Below are 22694 nucleotides of genomic sequence, written 5' to 3' on the forward strand. Positions count from 1 at the left end.
AAAACAGATGAACAAAAAATACCAAGCATATTTTGAATTGTGAAATTTCAAGGGTCCTCTATATTTTAGTCAGGTACCAAAAGTAAAGGCACTTATTGAAGGACCCAAATCAAAGAGAACTTTATCATTATACTTTATTAGTACCTTAATAATAATAATAATAATTATTATTATTATTATTATTATTTCATCTCATGAGTTAGTGAATTCCCTGCCCCCTTCGTAGATTTCAGTTCATTTCTACGCCCTTGTATTTCTATTGTGAAAAACAAACACACACTGGTCTCTACTCATGCGAGCTTTGGTGAGTAGTCAGTTTTTAGATTTTAAGAGAAACACATGAATGAGAGGAACATAAGCATTGCCTGATTAGAAACCATCCACATCCACAGATGGCGCTGTAGGCGCCGCTTTCACTTAATAACTGACCTCCTATTTCGTCTGAGTTTATTTACTACTAAACCCTTCCGGGTCTCCTTGTTCACCATCGTCTTTTCAGTTCCAATGTTTTAATGATAACTTCTTCGGAGCCCTTTAATTAAGTCTTTTTTTCCCCCCTAGTAATGCATTATAGCGCTTTCTTGGGTAACCTACTTGCAGATTTGCATTAACCGATACAAGTAAAATCAATGCCAACATGCATAACGTATTGCGAGCCTGAAAGGTTTAAAACTTTTGGGCGATTCGCGTTGTTTATTCGCTTAGTTAAGCTGACAAGTTAGTTACTTGTTTTCCTAAGTTAAGATCAGTGGTGACCGAAATACACGCCGAGGATATGAAAAGATCATCCGTGAGGCACGCGCGCAGCGCCGACCCTTCTGCACCGACGCGTCGGAGCGCGTGTGTCGAGTCGCCCGGGCGTCGAGGCAGAGTCCGGTGCACCGGCAGGACGGCTCCGAGCGACCCCTGCTCGACATCTGCAGACGTGTCCGAGACCACCGAGTTTAACACGGAGCATGAGCGGCTTTGGGGCGCGCCGCCGCAGACACGTGAGTGGTCTCTGGTTCTCGGGCATGGACGGTCCTCCAGAGTGCAGGTGATGTCTGGGTACAACATCTACGTGTGCAGGCTGAGGATTAGAGCCCTGCAGGAACGGAGAGTGGTCGTGGCGCGTGTGTCACTGGTGTTGATTACGCGTGGCTTTCTGACGGTAAATTAACGTGCACTCCCTTTCTCGTCTTTATAAAGCGACAGGCAGACTCAGCACTGAATTCTGTCGACTATGTCACGGAAGATTTTCAACTCGGAGACTTCGACAAGCCTTTGGAAACTTGCCCGAGGACTCGGTGGGAGACTGTGAACGAACGTGCAGGTCGCATGACCAGTCGACCGTCCGTTTCTGTTCGGACTTCCAGCGCCTTTTGGGCGTGCCCGTGCACCGGGACCCGACCCTCTCACAGTTCATCTGCAAAAACTGCCACGCGCAGTTTTACAAGTGCCACAGTGTCCTTCAGGCCTTCCGACAGAGAGTGAACCTGACCCCGTCCTCCCGAGACAGGTGAGCAGACACCACCTTTTCAGACCTGTCCCATAGCTTACTTTAGTTCATTCAGATCAATTTTAATTGAAATGAAATCACCAAATGCTATTTAGGATACTTTTACAATTACGGCATTTAGCTGATGTTGGGGTACTTTTCTGACTTCCAGGAACAGCTCAAAATGCTCATTAAAAGAAGATTTGAACCGATCATGTAAGTGCCCATATAAAACCAGGAATAGATTCAGCACAATAGAGGCCAGAAATATCCATCTCTAATGACTTTGCCTTTCCTCTTTATCAGCAGCCATCACCTCAGACCCCACGTGTCTGCACAGTCTTGTGTCCTGGACGCACCAGCATGCTGAAGGCTGCCGCTCCTGTCCTGGTCTGAAGGAGGTGCTGGAGGGTCAGTACTGGGGCACGGTGAGGGCCGTGTGGTGCTGCGTGGATGGTCACAGTTACGTGATGGACACTAGTGTGTGTCAGCCTAGAGCAAACGCAGAACTGGACACAAGTGTGCCTCGGTCTGGAGACAGCGAGAAGGGTGGTGATGAACACAGAAACCACACCAACCACCAGCCAGTTCCACCGCCAGTCAGCACTACCACTGCTGATACGAAATTGCAGAGCTCTACCCACAGCTACTTGGACAAATGGAGCTTAGATGGTAAGACATTTCTAGGGGATTTAACTGGTGGGTCACTTGGTGACTTCTTCATATTCCCTCAAGTCATTATGACCATTAACCAATATTACTTTGATCATGTAAAATTAACATTTATTTAATTTTTTTTACCTAAGACTTAATAGCATTTCATCATCCATGTTGAGCACCATGGATGAGTTGAGTCAGTTCTCCTTGTGACTCTGGTCTTTGTTTTTGTTTAATTTGTAGGTGTTCAGCGTGACGATAGGGTTCCCTCTCCTGCCCTGGCACCGGCAGCAGTGCAGCCTGAGGACAGTGAGCTATCAGACAGGTACGGTGACCTACTCACGTCACTCTCACAGCTCCTCCGGGATGGACCCAGATGGAGTGCCACATAAACCCTGGTCTTACATGTTTCCTACTTGTTTCGGGTTAGTTTGTTCTTTTCATAGACACTGTCCATGTCTCCTTCCTAGTAATTGCAGTTTTATACTGCACTACTTTTATCATTTACAAATATGTAACTATGGCAACCCTGACTGCCCCGCCTTCATCCTCTACTGCTAATGTGGACTAAACCCTCAGCCCTGCAGAATACATGCTGGCACTCTGGACAGGGATTGTAAAAGCCTGGACTTATTTCATCTTTAGGAACTATTCCAGTGAGGAGGAGGAGTCCGAGGACAGGAGGAAGAGTGGCTCATCTGACGACAGCGCTGATGTGTACCCTGAGAAACGGTGAGGCGCTCACACAGAACATTTATCTTCAAATGAGGGAGTCCCGTCCCCACGTGGCGAGACCAGAACATCAGCAGCAATGCTGAGAGGTCACGGATTGGACTGTATCTTGCAGTATGACTTGTGATGATTACATAAACTTCAGCGACCCCTTGTGATATGATTGGATCATGTGATGCACAGAGAACTCATTTGCATATTGTAGGTCAGTATGTAGATAGCCAGTATTGTGATGATTAACAAACAATATTTTATGAAACGCTGCTGAGAGTATCACTACATCAACTTACACACCAGCTCAGGTTCCTCACTTGCTTGTATCTGCACATTCTTTGCCCTGTGTCCAGGGTCGCAGCATCTAAGCGAGGCAGCAAAGATGTAAAGGCCCTGGAGCCCAAAGAGAGAAGAAAACCTGGGCCCAAACCAGGCTGGAAGAAGAAGATCAAGTTGGAGAGGTAAGATGGTGCCAGCACACCGCAGTTGTCTGATGTATTCAGACTCACAGATCGTAGTGGGGTGATGTCAGAGATTTATCACCTCCTCCATCCCCAGGGAGGAGCTACCCACCATCTACAAGTGTCCTCACCAGGGTTGTACGGCTGTGTACAGGGGACCAGACGGTATGAAGGTCAGCTGACCATGCACTCTCTCTTGCACTCTCACTGTAATTTCCAGTAACTATCCTTGGAGACTTGTGCAATGCATATTACAAAGAAGTATTATAATGGTTGGTGGTTTAAATATTTCATCCTAAATTCGGTCTGTCAGAATAATTGCTAGCTCGATATCTTAAGAGTATTCATTTTACTTGGGCAGGTTCATTGTTTCTAAAACCCATCATCAAAGACCACCAGACACTCCATGTTTTTATTCTAACCCAGCTCCTAGTACACCTGGCCCAGGTGCTGTGAAGGGCCTGGTCCAGGTGAGTTGGGAGATGAGGCAGAAAAAACGTGGACTGCCTGCTGGGTCGGAGGTCCAGCCTGAGATGTGCTGGCATACGCAAGACAAACAATCTTGTGCACAGAGTTTCTGAATCTGCAGCTTCAGCTACAGCACCACCTAGAGGGCCATCTTACTGCTCCATGGCACATATTTAAGAACAGTGGAAGCACACTGGCAACACGGCCGTGCGGTGTCTCATGGTTATGATCTGTGACAGAAACACATAAAGGAGCACCACGAGGAGGTGAGAGAGAGGCCCTGCCCCCATCCAGGCTGTAACAAGGTGTTCATGATAGACCGCTACCTCCAGAGACATGTCAAACTCATTCACACAGGTGAGCCAGGCACCTGGCCTGTGGAGTCTGTCTGTGTGTGTGTGTGTGTGTGTGTGTGTGTATGTATGAAGTGTTAGCATGTCACTTTCCTCTCTCAGAGGTAAGGAACTACATCTGTGATCAGTGTGGTCAGACCTTCAAGCAGAGGAAACATCTCTCCGTGCACCAAATGCGGCACTCGGGAGCCAAACCACTGCAGTGAGTACCGAAGTGCTAGAAAGACTGTAGCCATGGTTTTCATTGTAAACATGCCTATGTGCGTGCACTGAACTATGTGTCTAAATGTGTTCACACCATCTCAAGTGATCCAATTAAAGCAGATCACTGAGGCACAGCTGTGTAACCCTTGACATTGTCTCTATCCTGAAAATGCCTTGAGTGCATGTGACTATGAAACTGTTGTAACTATTGAACCATTAGCTAGCTAGCAAGCTTTAAACTGTTGATTTACATTTACATTACATTAATGGCATTTATCTGACACTTTTATCCAAAGCGACTTACAAGTATGAGTGAGTACAACTTCAGCAATTGATGGTTAAGGGTCTTGCTCAGGGACCCAACCGTCGCAACCAGGCTGCAGTGGGACTTAAACTGGCAACCTCCCGATTACAAGTCAAGCACCTTAATCACTGAGCTACCACTGCCCAATTGATTTGGTGTATTTTCTAGTCAGTCCCGCGGTGAGGTTCCTAATGTAGTAGGCTAGGCAGTCCTTTATGTTAGGTACACATCAGAATACATTCCCATTCACCTGACATGTCATGCTTTCCATGTGGGTCCCTGTCCGTCTGGTCACACCTGTACTAAGAGCTGTTTGCTCGTGATCAGACCACTCCAGACGCCTGCTAAACACCAGGCCCAAACGGGGCCATGTTCCCACCTACAGGTGCGAGGTGTGCGGGTTCCAGTGTCGTCAGAGGGCGTCGCTAAAGTATCACATGACAAAGCACAAGGCGGAGGCTGACCTGGAGTTTGCCTGCACACTCTGTGGGCGGCGGTTTGAGAAAGCCCACAACCTGAACGTGCACATGTCCATGGTGCATCCCATCCTCCAGGGCTGCGCCGTCTCCCTGCCCCCCGAAGCCGAGAGCCAGAACCCTGGACCGGTACAGGGCAGTGCACAGCCTCTTCCCTGACCCTACCCAACAGGCCCTGCAGTGGGGGTTTGGGGTGTGAGGATCAGCTCTGGTGCTGGAGGACATTTCTCTGCTGTTAGAGTACAATCACAACAGCTGTGTCACAACCACAGCCACCATGCAGTACACTCAGTAATGCTCCTACAGCACTCAAGAGCAACTATAATGACCACTAACGCAGTTATATAGTTTGTTTGTGTTTATTAGGTTTATTGCATTTCAGAGTTTATGCTGCAGAATGAATGTAAATTTGGCTTGCACTTGCTGAGCAAGTCTGAACATGCAGTAATTTCTTCCCAAGATTCTCTTGGTTATGTCGTGATGAACATATTGCGCTCCCCTTCAGTATTCCCCTTCTGTTTACATACATCAGCTGCTCGTGCCATCAGGAACAGAACACACCACACCCTTATTAGGGCCATCCAGTGCCCTGTACTGGGTTCTGATGCGTGAACCAGCTATTGTGGGGGGTCACAATGTTGATCATGTGGTCTCAAACCACCTCCACTCACGGAAAGCTCCTAGATGAGCTGAATATGGCATCAAGGCTGGGGTTGAGGTCAGGGGGAAGGTCAGGGTTGCTGGCGTGTAACATCATGGACAGCGCAGAGCCCACCTCAGGGTCCAGCTCCTCACAGTCTGCCTGCACCTGGAGAAACGGTGAAGCAGAGCTTGTTTCCTGTACGTACCAACACCCATCCCAGAGGACGCTCACCCTGAGTCTGAGCCTTCCAGAGGACCTGCAGCGTCTCACTGGAAAGCTTCAGTCCTCTGCAGCTCTCAGAGGTGCTACTGATTTACTGACATTGTTATTCTGTCTCAGTTAATGGTGTAGTCCGACAGCTCCTAAGGTGTTTTTACAGATCTGTCCTAAAAGATGACACTTATGGAAACGTTCACCCTCAGATATTCGTGGAACTGCAAACATGAAATGAACTGTGTGTACTTGTGAAAGGTTTGTAATAAACTGAATTTCTGAATATATGGCATATAACTTGTTTTTAAATCTAGAAGAGATTATTGCAAAACTCCAGACAAACACTGCAAATGCAGTTTGTGATTCTACATCATTACAAACTTGTTCCTGCATAGAAACAATTGTATGAAGTGATTACTACAACTACTCATTTAACCAGCAGTACTCTACAAGTAGTACAGCTGTTGTCAAATTGGAGCTCATTGAGATTTGAAAATGGTATATCTTAATTGAAATCAAATTATTCAGGCCTTTCTGTAACCTTAGCCACAGACGCCAATACCTGTAGTGCATTATCCTGTCAGGGTTGTGCCAATTGCGAACTGATTGGCTAGCTGCCCTTTTGCCTATATGTGTGGTGGTGCATCTTTTCATGCTGGTCTGACGCGAATCAATGTTTTTATTGTTGCGACTCGGTTCAGCCTTCGTGAACAGTTGCACATTGAAGATAAACTGAACCCTTCAGATTCAGATATACCCATGTGACTGAAAAAGCTCTGAAGGCCAGGTTTAATCATCACTTACAGTAAATCATGAGTTTTGGTTGAGGCAGTTAATAATAGATCTCATTGCTTCTTTGCTGATGGGTTATTGAAACATCCTTATATTTCAGGCCTGGCTAACACTCTGAACAGGTTGTGTTGGCCATGTGTCACCTTCTTTTAATTAGGAAACACAGTGAAATACCTTACAGATGGGTGGGAAAATGAAGAGAAAGAAAGACAGAAAGACGATGCCCGTGGGCAATTAAATGCTGAATTGATACTATCGCCGCATGCATAGAGCCCACCATAGAACAGCGCCCCCTCATCATCACAGAGTGACGTGAGGAGAGTGTTCAAAAGGGTGAATACCAGGAAGGCGGCGGGACCAGAAGGTATCTGCGGGAGAGTCCTCAAAGCCTGCGCATTACAGCTAGCACCGGTATTCATCGACATCTTCAATCTCTCCCTGACACTCGGTATCGTCCCATCCAGCTTCAAGCGATCCACCATCGTCCCCGTTCCGAAGAAACCTCGACCCTCTGGCCTCAATGACTACAGCCCTGTTGCTCTCACATCAGTCATGATGAAGTGCTTTGAAAAGCTAGTCAGAGATCATCACTGCCAGCCTCCATGGACAGTTTGCATACCGCCACAACCGCTCCACTGATGATGCAATTGCACATCTGCTCCACACCACACTGACCCACCTGGACAAAAGGGAGGGGTAATTATGTTAAAATGCTGTTTGTAGACTACAGTTCAGCATTTAACACCATCATCCCCTCCCTACTCACTACTAAGTTGGAGGATCTAGGACTGCATACATCCCTGTGCTACTGGATCTCCAACTTCCTAACAGACAGACCACAATCAGTACGGGTGGGCAACTGCGCCTCATCCACCCTCACCCTCAGCACTGGAGCTCCTCAGGGTTGTGTCCTAAGCCCCCTGCTCTACTCACTGTACACCTACGACTGCACAGCCACTTCCAGCTCCACCATCATTGTCAAGTTTGCTGACAACATCGCTGTCATGGGCCTGATCACGGACAACGATGAGAGGGCCTACCTGGAGAAGATTAAACACCTGGAAAACTGGTGCCAGTAAGACAAAGGAGCTGATCGTGGATTGCAGCAAGAAGCAGGAACAGCACTACCAACCTGTGAGGATCAGTGGAACCACGGTGGAGAGAGTAGATCGTTTCAGGTACCTTGGTGTTCACATCTCGCAGGACCTGTTCTGGTCCCGCCATACCAACTCCCTGGCAAAGAAGGCTCGTCAGCGTCTTTACCACCTCAGACGCCTAAGAGACTTCAGACTGCCCTCCAAGGTACTGCGGAACTTCTACACCTGCACTATCGAGAGCATCCTCATGGGGAACATCACAGTCTAGTTTGGGAACAGCACCAAGCAGGACAGACAAGCACTCCAAAGGGTGGTGCGTTCAGCAGAGCGCATCACTCATACAGAACTTCCTGACCTGCAGACCATCTACAAGCGGTGCCAGACCAAGGCCAGGAGGATTGTGAAGGACCCCACCCATCCCAACAATAGGCTCTTCTCTCTGTTGAGGTCAGGGAAGCGCTTTTGCTCCCTGATGACCAAGACAGAGAGACTGAAGAGGAGCTTCTTCCCACAGGCCATTCGGGCCCTGAATCAGGGAAATTGATAAACTGTGGGGGGGACCACCACCATCATGTAACATAATTGTAAATATGTTCAATTACCACCATGTAACATAACTGTCATTTTACAAGATGGATCTGTACATTTTGTACATTGTGTACAATACATATATACACAACCATATACATTGTGTATAGATAGATAGATAGATAGATAGATAGATATTTCTCTATGCACCCGTTTTTCTTTTTCCTCAGTTTGGACAGAGCAGTCAACCATTTCACTGCGAGTTATACTGTGTATGACTATGTATGTGACAAATAAACCAAACTTGAACTTGAATTTGTAACGCCCAAACTGATCGTGAACGCTGAAAAGTAGAAGTGCTACAGACTGATGTTTACGGCAAAGGCCTTTGCTACTGTTCTGGCAGCATTACAGGTACAGCACACACCAGTTCAACCAAGCCTGCATACACTTTTGTACATATACTGCCTCCTTCAAAATGACAAAAATAGCAGGCATTTGATTGCTCATTTTAAATGTCAGTCAAATTTCCTTTCCCCATGGGCGATTCTCAGCCATGTTAAAGTGACGAAAGGCACCGCTCTCCCTAGGTGTGCATGCGTGTGTACCTTGCTCCACTGGCTATGTGAGAGGGAGCTGATAGGACTCTGTTGGATGCTGTTTAGTACAATACGCTGGGCTCTGGCCAGAAGCTGAAACAAACACACACACACACACGCTTCATAGGAAAACCTTGTAGTTTTGACACCAGTCTAAAGTATGTTACAGACAGGGTCAGTGGTTCCTGTAGGTGGCGCTGTGGTGTGACATGGACATGCCTGCAGGGGCAGAGTCTCAGAGCTGATGGGTGCCGTGTGTCCATGCAAGAAGAGCCTCAGAAGGGCCACGTATAACGTCACAGCTGTGTGTAGGAATCTCGGAACCCTCACCGCCCTGTCCAACACTCCTCCTGCAGCTGCTAGGATGCTATACACACACACGCATGCACGTGTTAGCCTGCGTACAATCAGCTTATGGCCACTGGTGCCAGTACACTGCCTCACCTGAAGAAAGCAAAAGGCATCAGCCGGATATTCACATCCGTGGTCACCATGGTGACGCACTGGAAAACATTTTCCTGTCCTGGAGATAAGGTAAGATGAAAACAGTTACTGAGTCATCACTGCAGGACCTGCATGCACAAAGCTACAAAGTGTAGACCAGAACTGGAACTTCTGCGTACCAGATCCTGATTGGTGGAAAAGTGACAGCCAATCAGAAGAGTCCACTAGCAGGGTTAGGAGGTGAACACTCAGATCTTTAGCATGACTTACAATCTTCTCCTCCTGCAAAGAAACATGTACATATAACGACCAAACTGCACGATCCACACACAGAGCCACACCCCTACTGGACATACAATCACCCCCCCCCCCCCCAAACCTACATCGCTAAACACACACACACACACACACACACACACACACACACACACACACACACACACACACACACACACACACACACCCACACACCCCTAGACTGCCTAAACAATCACTACCATGAACACACACAACTGTTTTATGTATTAGGATAACAATGCAACTACAAATTACAGGTAAACTAGAATTATTATTTTGCAAAAGATGGCTGAGAGAGAGAACTGCAATACCTGGGATCTGAGGTGAGCAGACAGAAGGTCTGTTGTGTAGAAGAACATCAAGAAAACCAGCACCTGTATCACGCACACACACACACACACACACACACACACACTTACTTTAGCAGGTTTAGAAGGTCCATTGCTGTGTGGTGGTGCTGTGATCTTACCTGTTTGTGCCGCTCTGGCGACAATGTAAGGTTTGCTTTAATATGCTCAGTGCTGCCACCCTGCTGTTCAAGTGCACAGTGCAAACACACAGCCAGGAGCAGAGGAGGTGCTGGAGGCACAGCAGGTGAGAGCCCCTGAGCAGCCCTGAAACACACACACAGACACACACACAGCAGGAGTGTTTCAGATTTGTGTGAGTGGCTGATAAGTCCTACCTGTTGTCTTAGTGAAGAGTACATCAGCCCTGTGTGGGTGTGTGTTAGTTACCTGCTGGCCCACTCATGACACTCCCTAAGGAGTTGTATTAGTGCAGGCTGCTCCCCCATCACTCGTTCACACAGAGAACACAGCATCGGAGAGAGACGCCGCCACCAGTGCTAACCTCACACACACAATCATACATATAAATCTTCATACAATTTAGTTGGCAGAGTACATTTTACATATATATGTGCGCACGTGTGTGTGTGTGTGTGTAACTTACCGCCACTGACACCAGCAGCAGAGGACACTTCAGACTGAGCTGGGAGAGGGCTATGTTAGCAGCTTCCACAGGAGAGTCACACTTCACACTTGCACTGAACACAGCCTAGCACGAACACACAAATCTGGAATGTCAATATGAGCATTATTGTGACATCAGTGTAAATGTACTTTTTTTTTTCTGGACCACCAGCAGAAGCAGCATCTTCACTGACTCACTAAAGACCGGTATGTGAGAATAACATGACTAAACACATTTCAATTGAGCTAAATGTTAGAAAGCACTGATTAACCTCATCGACCTATGGTGAAACGCATGCATCTTCTGTGTTTGTTCACAAATTAGTTACCCTCTGGGTCATTTTGGGACAGATAAAATACAAGAGGTAGGATTGCTAAAGTGGGCGTGTCATTTCATGTGGATGTGTACCTTTGCAATGTGTACCTTTGCAACTTGAGCAAACGGGTTCATGTGTGTGTCTGACCTTGCTAGAAGTATTATAATCCATTATAATTTTGCACATATTTATATTTCTGCTTTTGATTGCTGGCTAGTCTTGTTCTGATCCAAATTCTAAACTTTGTAAATAAGAAAAACAGTGTACAGGCAGGGAGAGGTCAGACACGCATGCGCACACGCACGCGCAAGAGAGTGGAGATCCTTTGTGTGTAAGAGACTGTGATTAAAGATACTGTGGGCGGAGCTTACTGAGAGGAAGTGACCTGTGAGGGAGCAGGAAAGTGCAGCAGCAGGACAGCAGACCCTCCTCTGGAAGACAACAACAACAACAACTAAACAACCACAAATACAACAGAAACATGACAAATCTGTCTGTGCACTTGTATTTGTTTTATGACTATAATGAGTATGGTTTAAATGTGTCTGCGCGCGTGAGATGGTTGGGTCATCTTTAAAGGTAATTACCTGGTGATTGTTGATGTGTTCCATTAGAGCCTTTAGGTCCAGCGGATTTCTTCCTCCAGCAGCGCACACTCTCACCAGTACCACAGCTGGCAGGGCCAAGATTACACTGCCACACACACAAAGTGGAAATGGGAACAGAGAAGGGACACTGTTCAGCCTCATACATAACCAAATGGCAGTGTGTGACCACTGTACCTGTTGAAGGTATGCAGTGTTCTCTGGAGTTCCAGCTCAATGCTGATGTTCTCAGGGTCAGAGGTCACAGAGCACCTTTGCGCCATCAGGTCCCAGAGGAAATGTCCCTCCTCTCTCTCCGTCTTCCTGTGGATACGTACAAACTCCAGCTCCCACACCAGCTCCTGCACACAGAGCAGACATCAACAACACATCAAAGCACTGCCCGGCCCCTGCCTTACCCCACCCACACTGACTCTGCTGACGGTGGGCTGGCAGTACCTGCAGTCTGGACAGCACGTCTACACGGCACGAGTGTGTGTGTTCAGGAGCAGAGAGGAGCCTGCAGGACAGAGCAGATCAGCATCACCACAACATACGTACCTGCATTGATGTGTGTGTGTTGTTCTGACCCTGTATCCAGTACAGCGTTGATGGTGTGTGTGTGTGTGTGTGTTGCTCTGACCCTGTATCCAGTACAGCGTTGATGATGTGTTTACATGCTGTCACACTACTTCCCCCACAGCCTCCATTAGCCACATCCAGTGGGAGGAACCACTGAAGACACACCCACCGCTCATACACCTGCCTGCACACACATACGAACAGATGAGATTGAGAGAATGTGTGTATACCTATATTACAGCAAGTGTATGTGTGTGTGTATATATCTACCTCTCACTTTCAGACAGAGCATCCTCACTGCGTTGCACTTTGAGTTCAGCCGTTAACCACTCTGAGAAGGAGAGCTTAACACACAGGCAGAGAGGAAGACATTAATCTAGCACATTCTGTGTGTGTGTGTGTGTGTGTGTGTGTGTGTGTGTGTGAGAGACATATACAGTCATGCCTGGTGTTCTGGATGACTCCACAGGTTCCTGATGGCTGTGTGTTTCCACATTGCTCTGACAGAGCTCCTCACATCTCCACTTGAGTCAGTCACACTCATCCATGCAGACAAACACTCCTCTTCATCAGCTCCCTCACTGAACACACTCCCATCAACCATGGTAACCACACTTGCACGAGTCTCAGGCAGGAGCCTGGGCATGAGGAAGAGCAGCTACACACACACACACACACACACACACACACACACACCTCAAATAAAACTTGAATTTCACTTCAAGTTTAAGTCTCCTTCTAAGGGTTGTTTGAATAAACAGAAGCAGACAGAGAGGTGTGCAGGGCTGTGACGCAGGAACCCAGAGCTCCCCAGCAGGTTTGCAGGGGTCATGGCCCTCAACGCAGGGGTCAGCCCGGTGTCTGCGCACGTCTGTGTGAAGCTACAGGCGTGAGAAGGCAGGACAGCCTCGTACCTGCTTATGCAGACGTCCAGGGACCCAGTGATTGAGCTCCTCCCTCTGGGAGATGGATCTACACCGGGCATAGCACAGTGCAGCAACAGACAGCCTGGACACACACACACATTAAAAACTGTTTATTGAGCAGTGTGTGTGCGTGCACACAAGTTCATATGGTATGTGTTTTTGTCGTATACAACCTGAGAGAGAACTGCATGTGGCTGGCAGTGGAGGAGAGAAGAGCTGTGCTCAGAGCCTCAGCTGGAGACATGCGGGCAGACCGCAGGCTGCAGGGCAGAAGCTCCACCAGGGGGCACACTTCTCTACATGCATGCATCTCCACCAAGAACACAGCCAGGCCTAGGACATGAGCTGCAGCCAGAGATGGTCCCTAAAACACCCACAAATGATACACAACACAAAGATAAGATAATGGATAGAGAATGGAGATCTCATTGTGTTGACAACAGTTGTAAACTGCAGTTAAAACGCATGTGAATGTGAGAGGGCAAGGTCTTGGAGAGGGGCTGGTGAGATACCTGATGTAGTAGCTGGAACGTTCGGAGAATCAGGGCTGTGTACAGCTTCTGTTGTCCCACAAGCATCCTCAGAAACATACTGGCCCACTGACCCTGCCTATATAACACACCACAACTCAGCATACCACACCAACTCTAGTGGACAGGTCTGGCAGCAGAGCAGTGTGAAGTAGTGATGTGTGTACCTGTGTGGAGGACTGACCCTACACGCGTCTAACACACACTGACAGAAACCACGCAGGACCAGATCCACCACCTGAAAAGCATTAATAAATTTCGTACACACAGTGAGGTAAAAACAAACAGACAGAAAGCCATAGGAATATCTATACATTGTCTATACAAGGTAAGTGAGTGCTGTTCTCAGATCAACAGTGTGTTTTGTCTTCTTACAGAAGCAACTGTGTGTGATATAGTGGGCAGGTCCAGAGTCAGTCTGATCACTGTGTGGTTGGTCTGATCTTCAGGGCTGTCAGGACAGACGTTACCCAGAGCTTGGGACAGACGGGACAGTTGAGCACGAATGTCTAAGAGATCAGGGAAAGCTGTTCAGGGACTGTGTGTGTGTGTGTGTGTGTGTGTGTGTGTGTGTGTGTGTGCGCGCATATACGTACCTCCTTCATTAGCCCCTGCAGTCAGTAATCTCCTCAGCTGCTGTAACTGAGTCTGGACATCCACGTGAGGAGTCCCCTCCTTCTCCAGTGAGTCACCTAAGACTCACACACACACACACACACACCCCAATAAAAACCAAACCATAGTAACCACAGTTTTAAGCTGGGAGAGTGCTAGAGCTCTGGTTCTCACCAGTGCCCCCTTCCTGTCGCTCCCTTAAACAGGCCTCAGAGTAGGAGGAGAACACAGATGCAGGGATTTTCTCTGCTCTATGGAGACAGACACAGACACACACACACACACACACACACACACTTGCAGCACTAAACCACATTTTGATATTACATATATGTACATGTAACATGCATCTGCTCAAGTATTCTCCCAAACTCTACTGCAGAGTTATAGATGTTTCATATAGCACGCATGTAGTTTCCTCTAGGAACTGCTGGTGCTGGCCCCTGTGTCCAGGAACCTTTTAATTTACCGGACAAACAGTATAGATCTGGCCATATGCTAAAACTGGTGTTAATTACTGCTACTGTGAGAACAACACTAGATGCCTAGTCTTGAACAGAGCAAATAGGTGACAGAAATAAGACTGTCAAATGAGTCTCAATCCCCTAACATGTAGTGTTAGCTTTATTTAGCCAAGATATATACTTCACTACCAATCTAACTTTCTCAACAAAAAAAATCAAAGCTGAACTCGGAACTACTCAGAAACCTGTATGAGTCCCATTTGAATTGCTGTCTTGTTTTCTGAACACAATACCTGTAGCTATGGTTTACTAGAAAGCAATTTATCAGCTAACATTGTACACATTTATCTGAGTGTAAATGATAGTGTGTGTGTGTGTGTGTGTGTGTGTGTGTGTGTGTGTGAGAGAGAGTGAGAGAGAGATGCTGTAACATACTTCCTCAAGGCATCAATAAAAGCCATCTTAGCATCTGGTTCCTGTGGGAGCTGTAAGGACAACAGTTATATTCAGACTGAGCACACAATGACAGTACACACAGCAGTGTTACAGCACATCCCAACACACACACACACACACACACACACACACACACACACTCACCACCCGTGGCATCAGAAGAACAGGGAGGAACCGGGTTAGGAAATATGGCCGCCTGAAAATACTAATCACACACACACACACACACACACACACACACACACACACACACACACACACACACTTATGACGTGTATATACTAAAGCTCGCTCCAAGACGTGTGCATGTGTTTTTTTTTACCTGGCCTCCATCACAGTGGCAGGTATCCTGCCAGTGCTCTGAAACAAGGTGACAGCCTTCTCAACGTCCCACTGAGCAGGACACTGTGACTGTTCACAACAAGACCAAAACACAACATATTTACCATCATACAGCAAGTGCACTTACTGTGATGGACCAGCAGGGGGATGGACTCACCTGAGCCTCAGATACAGCACCAGAGACAACCTCATACAAACCCATCTCATCAACAGAAACCTGCACGCACACACACACACACACACACACACACACACACACAAAGTAAGCAATGAACATCCACAGAGGTCATTCCTCATCTAAACCAGCCAATTCCACTGCAAATTAAAATGGTGATACCTTCAGGTCAGAGAGGCGGGTCTTGGCCAAAGAAACATATTCCTGGAGGAGTGCACGATGCTTCCCCGTGATGTAGGGAGGATGCATGATGTGGACCTGCACACAATACCACAGACAGAGTGTTTTTACACACACACACACACACACACACACACACACACACACACACACACACACACACACACAATTACATTTATGGCATTTAGCTGGCACTTATCCAAAGCTTTCAAGTTTGGTTTATTTGTCATATACATAGTCATACACAGTATAACTCGCAGTGAAATGGTTTGAGAGTACTCTGTACAAACTGAGGGGAAAAAAAAAACAGGGGTACATAAGGAAATATCTATATATACAAAAATATATAACAATGTATGTACAATATGTATAATATGTTTAGATACACAATGTACAATGTATATATGGATATGTGGATGTATTTACACAATGTACAGTTCCAGCTTACAAATTTACAGTCACTCATCTTACAATTATGACTAAGCTAAGCTACCACTGCCCCACACACACACACACACACACACACACACACACACACACACACACACACACACACACACACACACAAATATTCTTTTTTGTTTTACATTTTTCCCCTTTTATTGTGAATAGCATTATATCTTTTACCATCACAGATATGCTGCTCAATGCCTATGCAACAGTAAATCTATCTGTTACCTTCAAATACTGTGGGGGATCAAATGGCACAAGGTCAGACAGGAACTTCATCAAAAACAACAAGGACTTCTTGCTGTTTCCATGGTAACCACTGGTGCCACCAAATGCCATCTGCAGGAAAAAGTCATCATTAAACAAAATGGGGACATGGACTCAATAGTTAAAAAAAAAACAAAACAAAAAAAACCCCATACAAATTTTAAAATAAATTCACAAATATTTCTCTTATGCTGGCTGAAACATCAAATTTTGAAATATTAAAAGTTGCTTCCATGATTAACAGTGTCTTTCTGCAGACACAGACGTTCACACACTCATATACACACACCTTAAACCAATCACTATAGGAAGGGAAGACGGCCAGGCCCTCTAGCGCCCCCTGGCGAGCTAGCAGGAACGCAGTGATCATCTTCTCCACATCATATGTGTGAAACGCTGAACTCAACAGTCTGGAGAGCATCTCTACACAACCAAAATATAGACACACAGCAGCTCGATACAATACATGCACACACACACACACACAAAATGTAATACATCCACATACACAAGCACACACACTAATTTAATTAAACTTTAAAAAAACGTGTGTGACTTGAGTGGTCCAACCCTATGACACTTCAGTGTCCTATAGCCGGCACAGCTTTCTTACTACTGCACTTCAGTAGTAGTATATGAGTAGAAATCGTACGGGAGCCCTGACCCTGCTACAGTCTGGCACACCGCAGGACGAGAAAAAAGAAAAAGAAAAATGAGAGCAGGATGGAGCCACATGTCAGTTAGGGCCAGTCTGCTCAGATCTGACTGAGTGAAAATTCTAAACAGATTTTGGAATCGATAATTTGGGGTGTGCTGGGATAATGTAGGCCTATTTAAAATGATAAGCTAAGTTTAAGGTTTGTTAAACATGCCTTCTGGAATACTCGCCTCTACGTGTGTGCGCGTACCTTTGAGACAGGCCTGTGTGTGTGTGTGGTACACTAGCAGGGTAGACAGGCAGGAGAGAACATTTTGCCAGTTCACTTCAAGAGTCTCCAGAACCTGCTGCAGATGGACTAAAACCTCCTCCATACTGAACAACACACACACCTGAGGGAGCGAGAGAACGAGATGGAGCAAGAGAGCAAGAAAGACAGACATAATGACGAGACGCATATTGTCCTGGCCAAGGAAGTCAGAGACACTTTCACCAGAGAAACATAATAAAATAAACCAGCTGTATGGTGTCAGGGGTGTGTGTCCTGCTCACACACACCATAAACCTCTCCAAAATCACTCACACACGGTTCAGTAAAAACATTCAGAAATCATGACAGATAACTAGCGAGACAGACAGAAAGACAGCAAGACAGAAGGAAGGAGGTGGAGTGAGAGACAGGGTGACAGACACACACACACACACACACCTCCAGTTCTTATTCTGAATGACAATGTGAAGACTGCTGTTGATCATTTACCTTACGAAAGAGGGACGTCAGTAGGGGGGCGGCTTTAGCAAAACTCCACTGACTCTGCATGGCAACGGCATCCGAGACTAGAGTAACACACACACAGGCAGGAAGCACATCTGAGCCACACAGGCCAGCAGAACAGGTGTGGTCCACGGGGACCAGCATGCCTCCAACACAGCAGGTGCTCACCTCGAAGCCGGGGCTGATGTGTGAGAATGTGTGTGAGAGTGTGTCTGAAAAATCCACGGAGTGTGTCCTCCGACACCAAAGCGCCAAAAAGCGACGTCTCATACACACAGAGCCTGTCACAGAGTGACACCATCAAATGAGACAATAACAAAACTTAATACCGGACAAGCAAATATTGCCCTCTAACATCTAATATACAGGATTTAACAGAAGCATACTGGCCTTGACAATTAAAAATAATTCAACATTATGCGAGCAAAATCATTTTGTTTTTTAGCTATCCAATACCATTTGTTGTGCCCTGACATTTTTGCAAGCCTGACAAATAAGCTTGTCCTGGTTCTGGCCATTATTTTCATTAACCCTCACCAGACTCCTGCAGCCGGCTCCGGCTGTGAGTTGTCTGTGTCAACCAGTGAGTCCAGCATCCCTGGAATAAGAAGAGAGATGGACATTGAAGGGAATTTTGTGCCATGCGGAATCTCAGCTATCCAAGTATCAAGTTTGGTTTATTTGTCACATACATAGTCATACACAGTATAACTCCTAATGCCATTACAAATCCTAATGCCATTACAGATAACCTCATGTCACATGACCCAGAGACATAATGCAGAACCACCCAAAGCACTGTGGAGTACAGCAACTCTAGTGTTGGTGTGTGAAAATCTTATTTTTACATCTTGTACGCATTACTGAAGTCATCTTGAGAGAGAAACTGCACCTGCAAAAACTTTCATCTGAGATTTGTCCTTATAAGAAGCTTTCTAGCTGCTGGCTTCAGCTCTTACTCAAGATTCTACATGAATGGCTGAATTCATGTTGACACTTTTGCACTTTGTAAATCAAATATTTAGTCCAGTAAGGGCTAATACATATTGCAAAAGTATGTACTGCAGTTACCAATAACATCAAGTTATTTGTTTTTTGTGCTCACTCTTGTGAGCAATTTGCAATCTCTGCTGCATGCCTTCTCCACACTAGACAAGACAAAAGATCCAGCACAGGTGAGACGGGGGTGTATAACTGGGGTGTTGGGTTGAGATGGGTGGAGAATAGTTGGAGGTTCTTACAGGAGAGCATGTGGTCCAGCACAGAGGAGCAGTTCTCCGATACAGCAGAGTCTGCAGAGTCTGGAACTTTATGAAACCCAACACGCACCAGCTCACACACCACAGCTCACACACACACACACACACACACACACACACACACACACACACACACACACACACACACACAACTAAATATTCTCATTTTATAAAAACAATTTTACTCTCACATACTCACGATATTAACAAAAAAAAAAAAAAAAAAAAAGCGGCATGACTGTGACCATGCTTCAGAAAAGCTAAATACAGAACTGTAACCTGATGCCCGATATAGGATTCCATAACAGGACATTTAGGAAGAAAGAGGCCTGGAGAGGAGAAGAAGAGAGGAGTGGAGATGAGGGAGAGGAGCATGCCTTACTAGAGAGAACCTGCTGCCTCACTTCTCCTTCTGCCTCTTCTGTCACTCTGGATGCACACAGACTCTGTAACTGAGCCACTAACCATACGCTCACACCAGACTCGCTGCCACCGCCACCCCCCACCACACACACACACACACACGGTTCTTTTGTCACTTACTCACATGTAACTGCAGTTTAGAAACTTGGCAATCACACCAGACATCACAGACTCTGGTTGGGCAGGTCATTATTTCAAAGTAACCTCACTAGCCACTGTTCTGATCCCTCCATACATGTGTCTGTGAGTGTGAGAGCATGTGTGATACCTGAGGGTGTCCTTGAGGAGCAGGAGTTTCTCAGCATGCAGATAGTAGACCACCTCCAGCACAGGCTGTGTGTGTAAGGCACATCAGGTTATATAGCCTGTCACACAAAAACACAACTGCTCAATCTCAAACTGAGCACTCTCAGAACAAGTCCACTCACACACTCTTACTTGGGCTTTCCAATAATTCTGCCACAGATGTTTAGGGCTAAAGGCTCCCACTGTCAGCAGCTGTCGAGCAGCTTTCAGGAGGACAGAGACCTGAGCCTGGGCAAGCACACAAACACACACACACCAATGAGGTTTCAACTGTGGGTTTAATTTTACCAAAGGTATTAAAACACATGATAAAAGAAGGAAGCCCAGACTCAACGTTCTCTGTTTGGTCATTGGTGGGCTGACAAAAGCCAGTGTTAGCTAGACAGACAGTGATTGGCTGAGAAATCTGTCATTCCTCAAGTATTTTCACATGAAAATTGTTTTAGTATAGGTCAAGTCAAATCTGTTTATTTAACAATTTTTACAACAAAAATGGCAACTTTACAAATGTCTGGGTCCAGATCCCTAATGAGCAAGAAAGAGATAACAGTAGGCAGAATTAGGAGAGAAACTTTGGGAGGACCAAGACACAAGAGGGAACCCATCCTCCACCGGGCAGCCGAGATAATAACCAGTCCATGCTTTATTACATTATGTTCAGTCCAAGTAGCCACTTCAGTGTAGCTGTGGCAGTCTCAGTCACTCCGGTGAGTCTAGGAAGGGCGAGCTGTATCTGCACCCATTGGATTAGATGTACAGGCTGGGTGTTACGGTTGGGCCCCAGTGCATCATTCAAACAAAAGTGATCTAAAAAAATCAAACTAAGCAGAGACTGATAAAACAACCAGCTTTAATTGGCTTGAGAGGAATATGAACGTGCAAAATTGATGCACAGATGGGCTAACACGCACCCTCTCATTGGAGCAAAGCATAGCAGAGAGCCCGCCCTCCTGCTGCCTTAGGTCTATGAGCATGTCCACAAGCACCTGTGCAGACAGCACCTCGACCGGGACACGCAGCTGCTCCGCCTCCCTCCGCAGCTCCCGCTCTGAGCCCAAACACAGGAGAACAGTGCCATGAAGAACCATGAGTCTACCACAGCAGACACAAAACTAGAGAATAACACAATTACAGTTTTTAAAACTAAACATACATGTGTTTAAAATAATATTTAATATCAAGTAGGCTGTGCTGGTTCAGAATTGGCACAAACATCATGTTTGGGATTGAGAAAATAGGAAATAAACATTTAAGTTTATGATTAATCAGCTGTCTGCTATTGACATGAATATCTTACCCAGCAGAGAAATTCCAATCTTTCCCACAGCGGTTTGACCATGTACATCTTTTGTTCTCTGGTCACAGCCGTTTTCACCAGTCTTGCTGCCTGACTGTACAGAACACACACAGGTCACATGAGATATAAATCAAAAGCATCGTGTTTGATTTGCACTGCTTTAAGATGATTTCAATTCGTCTAAGAATGTGCATGAAATAAATAATCTCGTATTAGTTTATTAATCTTAATCAGTTTCTTCCGTGGGGATAAGTTTGGTCATATGAAAAGAACGGGCACTATCCATCGTAGTAACATCATTTATTATCCTTCATGTGAAGTGGACGGACATTGTTCACTTGCAATACGAGCACCGTCCCACGACTGAGGCACACTCACGGCTGTCTCCCGGAAGAGTTCTAGGAGGTTCTGGTTCTGGATGAGTAGCTGCAAGGCTGCCTCGTGAAGCTCTTGTTTAGACTGCAGCCTGCGTCTCTTTACATCACGATGTGCTGGAAGAGAGAAACAATCCTCAGTAGAGTGCTAACGAATGCTGTACATGTCTTCATCAGGCTTGGAAACCGTACTCGTTTAGGACATAGCTATATAGTTTACTAATATACTCACTTTTAATTAATAAGGGCTTAATTGATATCTTATAAAACAAGTGCCCTTAAGAGACTGTGTCGTGTTATGTTCGTCTACGACTGCTCATCTAGTTTACGACAGTTTGATAAACAGACTAAAGATTACTACAGGCCTTTTCTTTAAGACAGCTTCTAATATTATCAAGTTACCGATCAGAGATGCAAAGGTCTTCGTCTGAGTGTACTGTGAGGCGCTCAATTCTTCCAAAGACATGGTATCATTCACATTGACCCAAACTCTATTAGTGAGATAGAGCAAACACAAAAACAGCAAGATGATCAATTATCAGTTACTGTTTTAAGGGACTAACAGCTGGGAGGTAAACCTCGTTTACAAGCTTGCTAGCCCTTCCCAGCTAGCTCGATGTACGTTGCTTTATTTCGCCTATCACTACACAGAATACAACTATTAGTGCGTTAAATCGGTGCTCACGGGGGACATGTAGCTGTTATGTTCCAGGTCCAGCAAGCACTGTCGACATTTACACGATGATTTTTAGTTTAGTGGAAACGAAGACAGCGAACACGTAGCCGCGGTTAACTAATTACCGTTAATCTCCAGTCTAAATCCGCAAAACCCCTACTTCGCGCGACTTCCTACTCGCGCACTGGCGCTTGTTTGTTCTCATTGGTTTAGACCTAATGTCAGGATAGCCAATCGACAGTGCGTTTGAAGGAAGACCCCATCCCATTGGCTGCGTAGGCACCGTTGCCATATTGATGACGTTGGTCCGGCGGGAAAATACGAA

At 46.1% G+C, this 22694-nt stretch overlaps 2 protein-coding genes across 7 annotated transcripts; one reads left to right on the forward strand and one right to left on the reverse strand.

Moving 5' to 3' along the window:
- Positions 1 to 467: 467 nt before the first annotated feature.
- Positions 468 to 5308, forward strand: znf276 (zinc finger protein 276). 2 transcript variants are annotated; one of them, XM_027030246.2, is made up of 11 exons: positions 468 to 989; positions 1189 to 1498; positions 1650 to 1693; positions 1787 to 2149; positions 2378 to 2459; positions 2780 to 2866; positions 3214 to 3321; positions 3419 to 3494; positions 4029 to 4146; positions 4245 to 4344; positions 5036 to 5308. In XM_027030246.2, exons 1-11 carry the CDS (start codon positions 776 to 778, stop codon positions 5283 to 5285), a joined length of 1752 nt encoding a protein of 583 aa, XP_026886047.2. In that variant the 5' UTR covers positions 468 to 775; the 3' UTR covers positions 5286 to 5308. The 2 variants fall into 2 exon arrangements, with proteins under 2 accessions (XP_026886047.2, XP_026886046.2); XM_027030245.2 differs by having other exon boundaries at positions 469 to 989; positions 1784 to 2149.
- Positions 5309 to 5776: 468 nt separating this feature from the next.
- Positions 5777 to 22512, reverse strand: LOC113590204 (Fanconi anemia group A protein). 5 transcript variants are annotated; one of them, XM_027030240.2, is made up of 43 exons: positions 22495 to 22512; positions 22096 to 22184; positions 21698 to 21810; positions 21320 to 21413; positions 20934 to 21070; positions 20155 to 20250; positions 19985 to 20049; positions 19676 to 19779; positions 19276 to 19380; positions 18572 to 18632; positions 18203 to 18315; positions 18020 to 18096; positions 17510 to 17651; positions 16891 to 17024; positions 16563 to 16673; positions 15867 to 15962; positions 15687 to 15746; positions 15510 to 15598; positions 15332 to 15392; positions 15167 to 15216; positions 14442 to 14518; positions 14249 to 14350; positions 14028 to 14161; positions 13820 to 13890; positions 13635 to 13731; positions 13296 to 13486; positions 13111 to 13204; positions 12642 to 12854; positions 12467 to 12540; positions 12258 to 12380; positions 12074 to 12134; positions 11813 to 11976; positions 11618 to 11723; positions 11402 to 11461; positions 10694 to 10798; positions 10477 to 10586; positions 10209 to 10353; positions 10051 to 10113; positions 9622 to 9724; positions 9443 to 9521; positions 9218 to 9365; positions 9008 to 9091; positions 5777 to 5934 (listed from the first exon to the last, which is right to left on the reverse strand). In XM_027030240.2, exons 2-43 carry the CDS (start codon positions 22157 to 22159, stop codon positions 5794 to 5796), a joined length of 4317 nt encoding a protein of 1438 aa, XP_026886041.2. In that variant the 5' UTR covers positions 22160 to 22184; positions 22495 to 22512; the 3' UTR covers positions 5777 to 5793. The 5 variants fall into 5 exon arrangements, with proteins under 5 accessions (XP_026886041.2, XP_026886044.2, XP_026886042.2 ...); XM_027030243.2 differs by having other exon boundaries at positions 21009 to 21070; positions 22379 to 22507; XM_027030241.2 differs by having other exon boundaries at positions 14249 to 14344; positions 22379 to 22507.
- Between the last annotated feature and the right edge of the window lie 182 nt (positions 22513 to 22694).

The sequence above is a fragment of the Electrophorus electricus genome, chromosome 12, assembly GCF_013358815.1.
Source record: "Electrophorus electricus isolate fEleEle1 chromosome 12, fEleEle1.pri, whole genome shotgun sequence".
NCBI classification, from domain to species: Eukaryota; Metazoa; Chordata; class Actinopteri; order Gymnotiformes; family Gymnotidae; genus Electrophorus; species Electrophorus electricus.

What these genes read in the sequence shown, in the direction of transcription:
- znf276 (XM_027030245.2), top strand. Translation starts at nt 776, where the DNA reads ATGAAAAGATCATCCGTGAGGCACGCGCGCAGCGCCGACCCTTCTGCA. An exon ending in GATGTGTACCCTGAGAAACG is followed by an intron (nt 2,867 to 3,213) that starts GTGAGGCGCTCA and finishes CCCTGTGTCCAG; the next exon opens with GGTCGCAGCATCTAAGCGAG. An exon ending in TCGGGAGCCAAACCACTGCA is followed by an intron (nt 4,345 to 5,035) that starts GTGAGTACCGAA and finishes TCCCACCTACAG; the next exon opens with GTGCGAGGTGTGCGGGTTCC.
- LOC113590204 (XM_027030240.2), bottom strand. Translation starts at nt 22,159, where the DNA reads ATGTCTTTGGAAGAATTGAGCGCCTCACAGTACACTCAGACGAAGACC. An exon ending in TGCTTTGCTCCAATGAGAGG is followed by an intron (nt 20,251 to 20,933) that starts GTGCGTGTTAGC and finishes GTGCTTGCCCAG; the next exon opens with GCTCAGGTCTCTGTCCTCCT. An exon ending in ATCCCCCACAGTATTTGAAG is followed by an intron (nt 15,963 to 16,562) that starts GTAACAGATAGA and finishes TATTGTGTGCAG; the next exon opens with GTCCACATCATGCATCCTCC.